The 11823-nt window shown below is 42.6% G+C and overlaps 1 protein-coding gene across 2 annotated transcripts in view; it reads left to right on the top strand.

Annotated features, from left to right (window-relative positions):
* Positions 1-10482: 10482 nt before the first annotated feature.
* LOC150080765 (uncharacterized) overlaps positions 10483-11823 on the top strand; it is a 207154-nt gene continuing 205813 nt past the window's right edge. For both annotated transcript variants that reach the window (XM_090381159.1, XM_090381158.1), the window contains exon 1: positions 10483-10610. In XM_090381159.1, coding sequence (XP_090237285.1) covers positions 10514-10610 — 97 coding nt within the window. In that variant the 5' untranslated portion in view covers positions 10483-10513. The remainder of the gene's footprint in view (positions 10611-11823) is intronic.

Here is an 11823-nt window from a genome sequence, read left to right as displayed (position 1 = left end):
AATACTGCACCAATCAACAATAGTAATATCAAAAAATACTTTATTTCTGTCCCATATGTTGAACAGTGGCACAAACAGCTTAACAGATTCTTTAAAGATACCGAATTTAAAATTATAGCTAGGCCTATACGGAAGTTACACACTATACTGAACAATCGCTCGGTTCTTTCGGCGTTCGCAACACAAATTAATGATCTAGTATACAACATTTCTTGCGGTGATTGCGACTCGTCTTATCAGGGTTCCACGCGGTTTTCTCTCAATATCCGTGTAAATCAACACGAAGCCTCTGTTCGTGCTTCTCGTTCAGCAGCGTCAGAATTAGCCTTTCATGCCATTAACGAAAAACATACTTTTTTATTTAACGAGGCCAAAATACTTAACGTTCAACGTAATTATACGCGACTATTAATTGCAGAAACCGTTGAAATTAAATTACACGAGAATTCTGTTAATGTTCGGCGGCCATATTTGATCTCCGATGCGTGGACCTTTACGCGCATGCGCGAAGACACATAATCACTATTTAAGTTGCAGGTTTAGCCTGATTCGGTAATTTTCATTCCTGTGATCACGACAGTCGGTCGAAAAGCATTGTCAGCTTCAGGAAGGAAAATCGTTTTGAATATTTTCGTTAGATTCTTTTAATTGCGTTAATTTGAATTTTAATTGTTTTGAATTGATTTTGAATTGTGTTAAATTGATTATTTAATTATTTATATTTTACTTTAATTATTTATATTTTACTTTAATGTACCGGTAAGTTGTCGATTTTTTCGTTTTTTCCGTTTTAATTTCTGGAGGGTATCATACGGAAGTGTTCCACGTACTTTATTGAGGTATACTCCTCTTATTAATTTACTAATAATAAAATAAAATAAAATAAATAAAATAAATAAAAAAATAATTAAAAAAATAATAATAAATAAATAAAAAAATAATTTTTTTTTTTTTTTTGAAATAGGAGAAGGGGTGAGAGATTGAGGAGAAGAAAGAAGGTAAGCAGAAGAGAGAGGGTGAGGTAGGGTGGGCTCCCGCAGGGGGGGAGCCCACCAGGGGGGAGCCCACCCTACCTCAGGAAGAAGAGAAAAGGTTGTGAGGTCAAGTGACCCACAAAGTCAGATTGCCTAATAGCATGATCCTGCATTTGATAAGTCAAATGCCAGTCCCACTCCCAGAGGAGTATTTATATGAGTTCCTGCACAAGTAGGAAAATCAGATATTGTCATACACCTAGAAGAGAAGAGGTGCCAGCAAGTGAGTGGGTCTCACAATGGGCAAGGGGCCCAGTGTCAAGCAATTTAATCTTCTTCATCCAAGGGTGACTTGTAGGCAATGAGCAGTGTCCCACACTGGGACTTGGATAATCTTCTCTTAGGGGATGAGAGGAGGCACATGGATTCATGAAGCTCAAGGATTGCTTGGAGTTCTTGTGGCTATTGTAGAAAAGTCCTTTTTAGGTTCGTGGGTTTGTCAGATAGCTACCTTTGTGAACGTTGAGAGATTCTTGTTAGGTCATGACAAAGATCAATATTCTGTTTGTGTTTTCTTTGATTCCATTCAGGATATGTTCTGTGAATTGAGTTTTGGGTTCATTATAAGATGGGGGTGCGTTGAACAGTTTGCTGTAGGTGAATTTGACGCATTTAAAATACAGTCTGGACAAAAGTAGTGAAGGCTTTGTAGTTGGTTTCATCAATTATGTAGAGGTGTTCCTGCCCACTGGCTATATTTCCAGTTTTGGTGATTAGGAGACTTCTGGGTAAATCATAAAGAGGGCAATTATACATGAGGTGAATCCAGTCTTCATTGTCACCGCATGTGCAGAGAGGAGAATCGGTGAGACCCAGGGCATGCAGCTTGGCCCGAAACGATCCTTGACCAGTGAGGAAGAAGGAGACGTGAAGGCCTGGTGAGTACCACGGAGGAGGTTTTGGTGCAGTTATCATAACTTGTGGAAGAAATCTTTTAGTTGTTTCACCTTTGGTTGTTTGCTCCCAAGATCTTTGCCAATGCTGGAAGAGCTTAGAGTAAATCTGTTTCATTTCGTTTTTTGGATCGTTAGCTAGATCGAGTGTTATATCCAGAATGGTGGTGGGAATTCCTCTCTTTATGGGGTATGCAAGGCCGCGACGAATAACCTCCAGGTCCAGAGGAAGAGTGCCTGCTAAGACCTGCAGGGCAGGATTACTGACTGTGCGGCATGCTCTAGTCACAGTGAGTAGGATATTGCGTTGAATTGTATGTAGCTTTGCTTTATTACGTGCAATGATGGCACGAGGGAACCATATGGCTGCACCATAGCACACAGCTGGTAAGAAGATGGTTTTATAAAGTAGCATGAGAGTCCTCCTCTTCAAACCCCAGTCTGCTCTGCTAATTCTTACGATCATGGCAGTATAACGACGTATTTTATTGGAGAGGTAATTAAGATGAGGTAAGAATGTTAATCGGGAGTCGAAGGTTACTCCTAGATATTTTAGTTCTGTTTTGAGTTGCAATGTCTGCCCAGAGATTTTAATTTGGGGTGGTCTTCTTATGTCCAGGGATCCTTTGAGGAAGATAGTCTTCGTTTTTTCCCCAGAGATGACTAACTTGTGGTTGTTACTGAGGTAGTAGGATGGACGAGTATTCAAACGTTGAACTGGCCGACATGCACTTCGCGTATGGAGCTGCGGAATGTAACGGGCGCGCCGCTCTGCGCTTGTACCAGGAACGTTTCCCGCACAGGCGTGCTCCTCATCATACGATTTTCGCACGTGTGCACAGAAGGTTATTTCGCACGTGTGCACAGAACACTGGTTGTCTCACGAAAGGTACCATGAATCGAGAGCGAACGACGAGGACGCCAGACAATGAGGGGAATGTCCTACATATTGCAGAAGGCAATCCGAGTACGAGTACTCGAGCGATAGGCCAACGATTGGGTATTTCCCAATCCACTGTATGGAGGATACTGTCAACAAACCAAATGAGTTCATACCATCTGCAACGCGTCCAATCATTGGAGCCTGCGGATTATCCACTCCGAAGGACTTTTGCTACTTGGTTTCTTCAACAGAAACGGGTCGCAAATGCTGACTTCCAGCGGGATCGCTGTTCACGCGCCCTCCCGTTCAACGTCCTCTACCGCATGACGAAAGTATTTCGGACACGGCAATGCTATGTGATTCCGATTTGTCTTTGTGCCCCCTTACACCTCCAGCAAGTTTGTCGCACTGGTAGTGAATCATCCTGTATATATATATATATATATATATAATCAATATACATACATATATACATATGTATATACATACATATATACATATTTTATGTGTATGTATATATCAATATACATACATATAAAATATTGGTACAAACGTTTAGGGGAGGTAGGTAACATCTAAAGGAATGTGAATCGCATAGGAACCGATAACCGGAAACGTCACGGAAAAGTACTAGCAGAGGCACAAGAAGCAGAAATGACACAAGGCAGTAATTAGTGGTAAACATTTATTTGACATAATATTAACAATGGAGTACGAGATGGATGCATTTCACGATGTTATAACAGATTCCTGAAGGTTCCACCTTGAGACGCGATGCATGCGTGGCACCAACGCAGCATGGATTGGCGGACATGGTCGACCACACCTGGAGTTTCTTTGACAGTAGCAGCAGCGCAGACGAGATCCATTTCCGTCTCAACAGGCGATTCATACACGACAGATTGAACCAGTTTTATCGAAGTCAGTTGGAAATCGTGAGAGTGCTCGCGGTTCTGTTCGCGGGGCTCCTGAATTCCAGTCTGACACTAATAACATAGTTATTTTTCGTCCATCAGAACGATCTGAGATTGACTCTAGTCTGAGTGGGGGAACATGTTCCCAAACTGTAGCAAGGGACCAACCAGAGAGTATGCCATCTACAAAGGACACTGGAGAAGAGAAGTCAACAGAAGTTCCCTTGGATCCTACATTGCCTGAAGGCACAGTGTATGAAAAATCTCTAGCCTTGAAGACGGCATTAGAGAATGTTTTCAAAGAACCATCAAACAGAATTACAACAGGTATTAGATCGCAGATTGTAAACATTTTCAGTAAGATGGAAGCCATGCTGATAGAGACCTTCCTAGAAAATGAAAAGGCAAACGTGAAGATACAAATCTACGAACAATGTGGGGCAAATCAAATGCAACAGCGTGCCCCCACATATGTCCAGGCGCTGAGGAATGGCTCAAATCAGTTACAACCAAACGAAGAAGGGCAACAAGAAAAAAGGCAACCACTCTTGAAAACACCAAACTTGGTGGTTCTCAGACCGACAACCCTGGAAAACACTGAAAATGTCCAATCCAGCGAAGAACTGAAGGTTAAATTTATAAAAGAGATGAAAGATGACTTGAGGACTACTAGAATTAAAACAATAAGAAAAACAAGAAGCACAGGAATAATAATAGAAACAGAAAATAAGGAAGATATACAGGCAATAATGGAAAACCCAAAACTTGTCAAGTTAGGGCTAACAGCGGAGCCGCTAAAAAAGCGTGGGCCTTCAATTATAATATTTAATGTAAACCAAGACGTAACGCCTGAACAACTAGCAACTGAAATTGTCACCAGAAATCTAAGGAATTTAGCCCAGGACGCACAAAAAAAATGCATGGTAACACCAAGGTATTCAACCGGTACCAGATCGGGAACCAATAGGAACTGGGTAGTTGAACTAGACCCATCTGCATGGCAACAGCTGAAAAAATGCAACAGAATATATATAGAATGGGGATCCCACCGGTTCCGGGAGCATGCAGCGGTGCCGAAATGCTTTCGGTGCTGCAAGTTCGGACACACAACCCACACCTGTACTCAGACAACGCCTACTTGCGGCCATTGCTCTGGCAAGGGCCATGAATACAAAACTTGCCCCAACAGGGAACAGGATCCAACCTGTGCCAATTGTAAAGCAGCTAAAATGGAATACACACATTCGATCAGAGATCCAAACTGCCCGGTCTATATCAAAGCAAAGGGTCAATACCAAAAGAGAATCGACTATGGAGACAAACAATAAGAAATATAATACATCCAAAATAGAGATCATCCAACAAAATGCGCAAAGAGCCAGAGCAGTGGCAGAACAGCTAAGGATAAAAGCTGACGAAATCAATGCAGACATTCTCATACTCCAGGAGCCGTACACCCATTCTAAACGGGTGTGTGGATACCCAATCACATAGTACACGAAGAGGAAGATACCCCTTGGGCGGCGGTAGTGGTACGCAACCCAGACTACACAGTCACGAAAGTTAAACAACTATGCTCGTCATGGGCAGCTTGTGCCCACGTATTGACGCCGCTAGGCCATTTCTACATAGTGGCACTGTACTGTAGACCGGGGGAGGACATTACCCCAGCTACACAATACCTTCAAGTTTTGGTAGACTTGCTCCCAGACGAGAAAATAATCATAGGGGGAGATGTCAATTGCCGATCCCCCACCTGGCACAGCCTGACTCCGGACAGAAGCGGAACTCGGAACGGGCAAATACTAGACGAATATCTTTCTAACTCCCCGATCATGGTACTAAATCGGCCGCACCAACTGCCCACGTTCTGTAACACACTGTGGGAGGCCACGATCGACGTCACGCTGTCCACTAGGAACGTCGCAGGCTATATAAAGGATTGGCTTGTTCGGGATTCGTGGACAACGTCCGATCACAGAGTGATTACCTATCAGATAGCAAGGTCACTTGACAGAGCCCCAATATCCAAGCAAATACAAAGCCGCTATGCCATTCGCAAAGCAAATTGGGAACGTTTTAAGGAAATCCTAATACCAGCAACGGCCCAACATCTAACTGAGACAAATCAGCTCGAGGAACCCAATAAAACCCAAACTAAAGTAACCAAGATAATAACAGAAGCCAGCAATGCAGCAATAAAAAGAAGAAGCCTGATCCGGGGGGCTGTCCCGTGGTGGACCCTGGAAATTCAACAGCTCAGACGAGAAACAATTAAAAGAAGAAAACAATTCCAACGGGCAAGGCGCACATGGCCGGCCCATGAGGTTGAAGCTTTAAGGGAAAGATATAGAGAAGCCAGAAACAGCTACACAAATGCGATCGTCAAGAGCAAACGCAAGGCCTGGGAGACCTTTGTTAGCACAACAGGGAACACTGAACCCTGGGGTGTGGTATACAAGATAGTGACGAATAAACTTCCCAGGGGGGAAGTCATTTCAACCACCCAGACACCACAAGGTGATTATACCACCACGTGGCAACAATCTATAAGCAATATATTGGATGCCATCTTCCCGAAACCAATAGAGCCAACACTGCCAGAGCAACTTATCATCTGTCAAGATAATGAAGTTTATTCAACAGACACTCAGGAGCCACCCTTCACACGGGATGAACTACAACAAATGGCAACCCTGATAAGAAATAATAAATGTCCAGGCCTGGACTACTTAGAACCCGAAATTATTAAGAAGACCGTGGAGATCGTTCCAGACCTCCTCTTACACATATATAACAGCTGCTTGGCTAAGGGCATCTTCCCCAAAAATTGGAAGACAGCAAAGGTAAAATTAATCGCCAAAAATTCGAACAAACCACCCCACCTGCCAAACTCTTATCGGCCAATAGCCCTACTGCCGGTTGCAAGCAAACTGCTTGAAAGACTACTCTGCACAAGGATACATCAGCATTACCAGGCAGCGAAACTCACAGAGACATCGCAATACGGATCCAAGAAGGGTTCGTCTACTGTGGAAGCCTTGCGTAGCCTATCGGAATTAGCAGCAAACTGCAATAATAAATATCTTCTAGCCATCTCCGTTGACTTCGCTGGGGCGTTCGACACCATTTGGTGGCCGAGCGTACTGGCAAGACTAAGGCTGGCACAAGTTCCGATCAACTTATACTCCATAATTAGGTCATATCTCTCCGAGAGACGCATCATCGTGGAAGCACCTTATGGTAGAGTGAATCGTGATGTCCACAGGGGCTGTCCCCAGGGTTCTGTTCTGGGACCGCTCCTGTGGAATATGGTTTTGGATGGGTTCTTGGCTTTGCACCTCGGTGATGTGTGCTCCCAGGCCTTTGCTGATGATTTGGTCCTCACCATTGCTGCAGATAGCCGGGCCCAGCTAGAGGAAAAGGCCAATCAGGCAATGCTGATATTGCAAAACTGGACCAGAACCCACTGCCTGACGATATCAACAACAAAGACGTCCTCCGTCCTGCTAAAAGGCAAGCTTGATATACGTAGACCGCCACAAATAAAGGTGGGACCTACCACAATAAAATTAGTGACCCAGTTAAAATATTTAGGAGTTATACTGGATGGTAATCTTACCTTTAAACACCATCTAACTTATATCAGAGCCAAAATCAAAAGATACTCTGGATTGGTGGCTAGGATCGTCAGGCGGGACTGGGGGTTAAACCAACGCACCCTGTCATTGTTTTATAAAACAACCTTCCTACCGATCATCACTTACGCCTCAGCAATATGGTTTTCCAAAACAGGAACTGTAGTAAACCGACGCATCCTTGATGCAACGCAAAGAACAATCCTACTGACAGTTACACGTGCTTGTAGGACAACCAGTACCCACGCGCTGCAGGTCTTGGCCGGAGCTCTTCCCCTTGACTTAGAGATCATGCGTAGGGGAATGAACTACCACATAGAGAAAGGAATACCTTGTACATACCATGGCTATACTGTGGACGTTAATGCACCACAAAAAAATGAAAAGACAAGGCTGCAAAAACACCTGATGCAAGTTTGGCAGGAGCGTTGGGCCAACTCAAATAAGGGAAATATCACCAGGAAATTCATTCCGAACATCGACAGGATGTACCCCAGTCCCCCAACTTGGTTTCAACCTGGCTTATATACCACCTATTTATTGACTGGTCACGGGGCCTTTAAAGCCAAGCTGGCAGCGCTGGGGATTGAGGTGGATCCGAGATGTGCCTGTGGGGAGCTTGAGTGCTGGGAGCACATTATGTATGATTGCACCCATTATGAGGACCTCAGGTGCAGACTGATCACTGCAATACACTACCTCCCCAAGAACTTGGAATCACATCTATTGGACTCACTTGAGGAATACAGGGAGCTAAAGGAATATGCCCAAAAACTATTTGGTAGGCGTAAAACACTGATAGCCATCTACAGAAGAAGATAAAAAAAAAAAAAAAAAAGGAGACACAGAACACGCGTGGAGATGACTCAAGGAGAACCTCGCCCAGGAACCTGCTTACTACTAATCATCTAAAACCAGCGATCGCAAGAATAACCCCATGGAGCTGCGGATCTTTCCATGATGAAGAGAACCACAGCCATAGCTAACAGACCAACAATGGACCTGACCAGTGTTCCTAGCTGAGGAAAAATATGGCTATCAATGACAGAGAAGACCAACGAAGATAGAGAAACTCCAAGTTGCTGCCTCAACGGAGCCATATTGGCTCTATGCTCTGCACTCTCTTGTGCAGTGCAATTCTTTTACTCCCACTCCCGGCAGGGGAGGGAGGTGACGGCTTGCTGTCGCCTCTCTTCCCTGCCACACCATTTCTTCCCTCTGGTGGGGCATGGGCATGCCTCACTGAAAAATTGGGGGTCACCTACCCTATCGACCCTCTTCTTCCTATTTCACCCCCCAGCCTTCACTCTCCCCTCCCAGCACTTTTTCTTGCACAGCGTATAGCCCTACACGTCCAAATTTAAAATACACCAAAAATTTTCGCCCAACCTTTTAGGCACTTTAGAAACAGGCTTTCAGCGTCAAACCCCATATTAGTGCTTTAATGTAAGTGATTTAAAATCAACCGCGGTCGTTCCAATTTTATTTTAGGTCCTAGCCACTAAAATCCCAGGAAAGTAAGTGGCCGGACCTGCCAGAGTACAATTGACTCAATGGTAACACCCGGCTAGCCTCCACGTGGCGAGGTATGGGCAACGTCTGGTCCCATTAGGGGCCTGGCGGCCAATAAGCCGGAGAAACAATGGGCACAACATATAACACTACTCATGACCCACACACTTCTAAATCTCTGGCTTTGACAGGGTACTGTCACCGATACATAGAACATTCGCGGAGATGGGAGAAATCCCAGGAGCCGCTAGACCCTCAATACCTCATACCTCATACACGACAGATTTCAGGGCCCCCACAGAAAGAAATCAAGGCTCAAAAAATCAGGTGAGCGTGGGGGCCAGGCAACTTGTCCACCACGGCCAATCCATCGCCGCCCAAAACGCTTGTTCAAATGGTCACGAACACACCTTCCATAATGGGCAGGCACCCCGTCATGTTGAAACCAAATGTTGCATCTCACATTTGCTGGAACATCGTCAAGTAACCCTGGTAGAACTTCTTCAAGAAAGATCCGATATTTAGCGGAGTTCATGCGGGATGGTAACAGGTATGGGCCGACTAAGCAGTCACCGACCATAACTGCCCACACATTTATTGCGAAGGGACTGTGCCGCATGGGGGCGCACATCGTGGGGTTGTCGTGAGCCCACGACATTTCCCGAGTGAAATAAGCCTCATCCGTGAACAAAACATAGGCTGGAAAATTCAAGTCTTGAACACTTTCTTGGAGAAACCACTGCACAAAAGCTACATGTGCAGGATGATCTTGGGGGAGCAGTAACTGAACCCTTTGGAGATGAAAGGGGTGTAAAGAATCGTCGTGCCAGACACGCTGTACACTGCAACGAGACACTCCTAAGGCAGAGGCAGAGGCAATGGCACGTGTGCTGGTAGTAGGATTATTCTGGACGGCATTCAGCACACTTTCTTCCATGGCGGGAGTTCGCGTCGAACGTGGTCGCGCCGAATCGCACAAATTTTGATGCGCACGCGCAAACAAACGGTGGTCCGGAACATGTCTGTCTGTCTGGGAAGCGTTCTCCATAAATTCGTTGAGCGGCTCGTCCATTGCCCTCTGCTAATCCATACACTAGGTGCATGTCTGCCAGCTCACAGTTCGTATATCGATGTATGCTCTTCGTGCGGCGACTACTGCTTGAATGAGTAAACCAGAAATTTTCCTTCTCGCGAACTGATGAATAGCGCCATCTACCGACCTACGGTGACGTTTCCGGTACATTCCTTTAGATGTTACCTACCTGCCCTAAACGTTTGTACCAATATTTTTGAGACACCCTGTATATATATGAAATATATATTTGTACAAATTTCATATATATATATATATATGTGTGTATAATTGTATATACTGTATATGTATATATATATGTATAGATGTGCATATTTCATATATATATATATATATATATAGATGTACATATTTCATATATATATATATATATATGTATAGATGTGCATATTTCATATATATATATATATATATATATATATTGCCACCGAATTGCAGGTGTCGCCTCATTAATTCTTTTTCTTTTTTTTTTTTTTTTTTTATTATTACTTATAGAAAGAAAATTTATCCTCCTATTGAAAAGTCAGTTTTGTTCCACTGGGCAATATGGATATGACTGTGCTTTATATTTATGAACTTCCATTCCGTGCACGAAGGGAATTATGTCGAATATTAGATGCCGATGGAAAATGGGAAGAACTTGGTAATAGTTTGAACTAGTTTTCTGTGATATATTACCCAACTGTTTTGATGAATGTGAGATTTTTTTTTCACACATGTAAATAGTTTCACTTTTCAACCAAATTCGCAAACTTAGGTGTACTGTTGAGGAGGGGTTGTAGGTGTACTGTTATGGGGGGGGTGAATTATGTTATGCGTGGCTCATAAGAATATTGAACAGTGAATCTTTACATTGCTGCAAATTTGAAAAATATTATTAGATAGTCTCAGTCTATTCAAATAATTGATAAATGTTCTAAATTACTAGTGAAATTTTTGGGTTCAGAAAATGTTCTTTGGGTTCAGAAAATGACGATGGGAGCGGATTTTTCCGTTTAGGGGTCGTCATGTACACCCTAAACGTTTCCAATCAACTTCCGTGGTGCCTGTGTTAGTTTATTATTATTAAAGTTTAATTTTTAGTTTAATTGTATGTGGTATCATATTAATTGTGATTTATATAGTATAAACTATGTTTATTGACATTTGTAAAAATGTCATTTAACTGGACCTGGGGTTTGGCAATTGCCATTTTGTTTTTTAACAAAAAAATAAATATTTTTCCCCGAATTTAAAATTCCTATAATTAATTCTCTGTGTTTTTTCACTTTTTCATGCATCTGCAATTATATTGCCCCCTTCATTGCTTAATTTTTCTCCCTTTTCATCCCTCAACTCTTCCCCCCCCCCCAAAAAAAAGGGTAATTTTCACAAAAATTTAATACAGTGCCAAATTGAAATATACAATAAATTTTATGATAATAGTGCAGATAAAATAATTCATACCCAACTCATCTGGCTTTGAAAGGTGGGGGTTGTAATTAATATTTTAGTGAGCAGTATTAATATACTCCTAATTTCAAATCCAAAAATACATTTGCCCACACTGTTTCCTGGATGCAAAAAAATAATAAAAATAAATAAAATAATGAGACTGTTGTAACTCAAGTAACTTGAAATGAAAATAGAGAATATTGTATCATCATTTGGACAATAGTGAGAATTGAGGTTTGATTTTATTACCAAAATTAAAAAAAAAAAAAAAAAATTAAGAAGTGCCTGTCAGATGGTGTGTTATTTAATCCTCACCCACAATAACTAGAACCATACCCATAGTCAGCCTGCATTTGTTTTTTCCCCTAACTTGCAAAAGAAAAAATTATTTGCTATTAAAAAATTAAGAAAATTTATATTAA

The sequence above is a fragment of the Mastigoproctus giganteus genome, chromosome 9 (assembly GCF_048544385.1).
Source record: "Mastigoproctus giganteus isolate SK-2022 chromosome 9, ASM4854438v1, whole genome shotgun sequence".
Lineage (NCBI taxonomy): Eukaryota > Metazoa > Arthropoda > Arachnida > Uropygi > Thelyphonidae > Mastigoproctus > Mastigoproctus giganteus.
The sequence above is the reverse complement of the archived record's forward strand: the minus strand, read 5'-3'. Positions and strand labels throughout refer to the sequence as shown.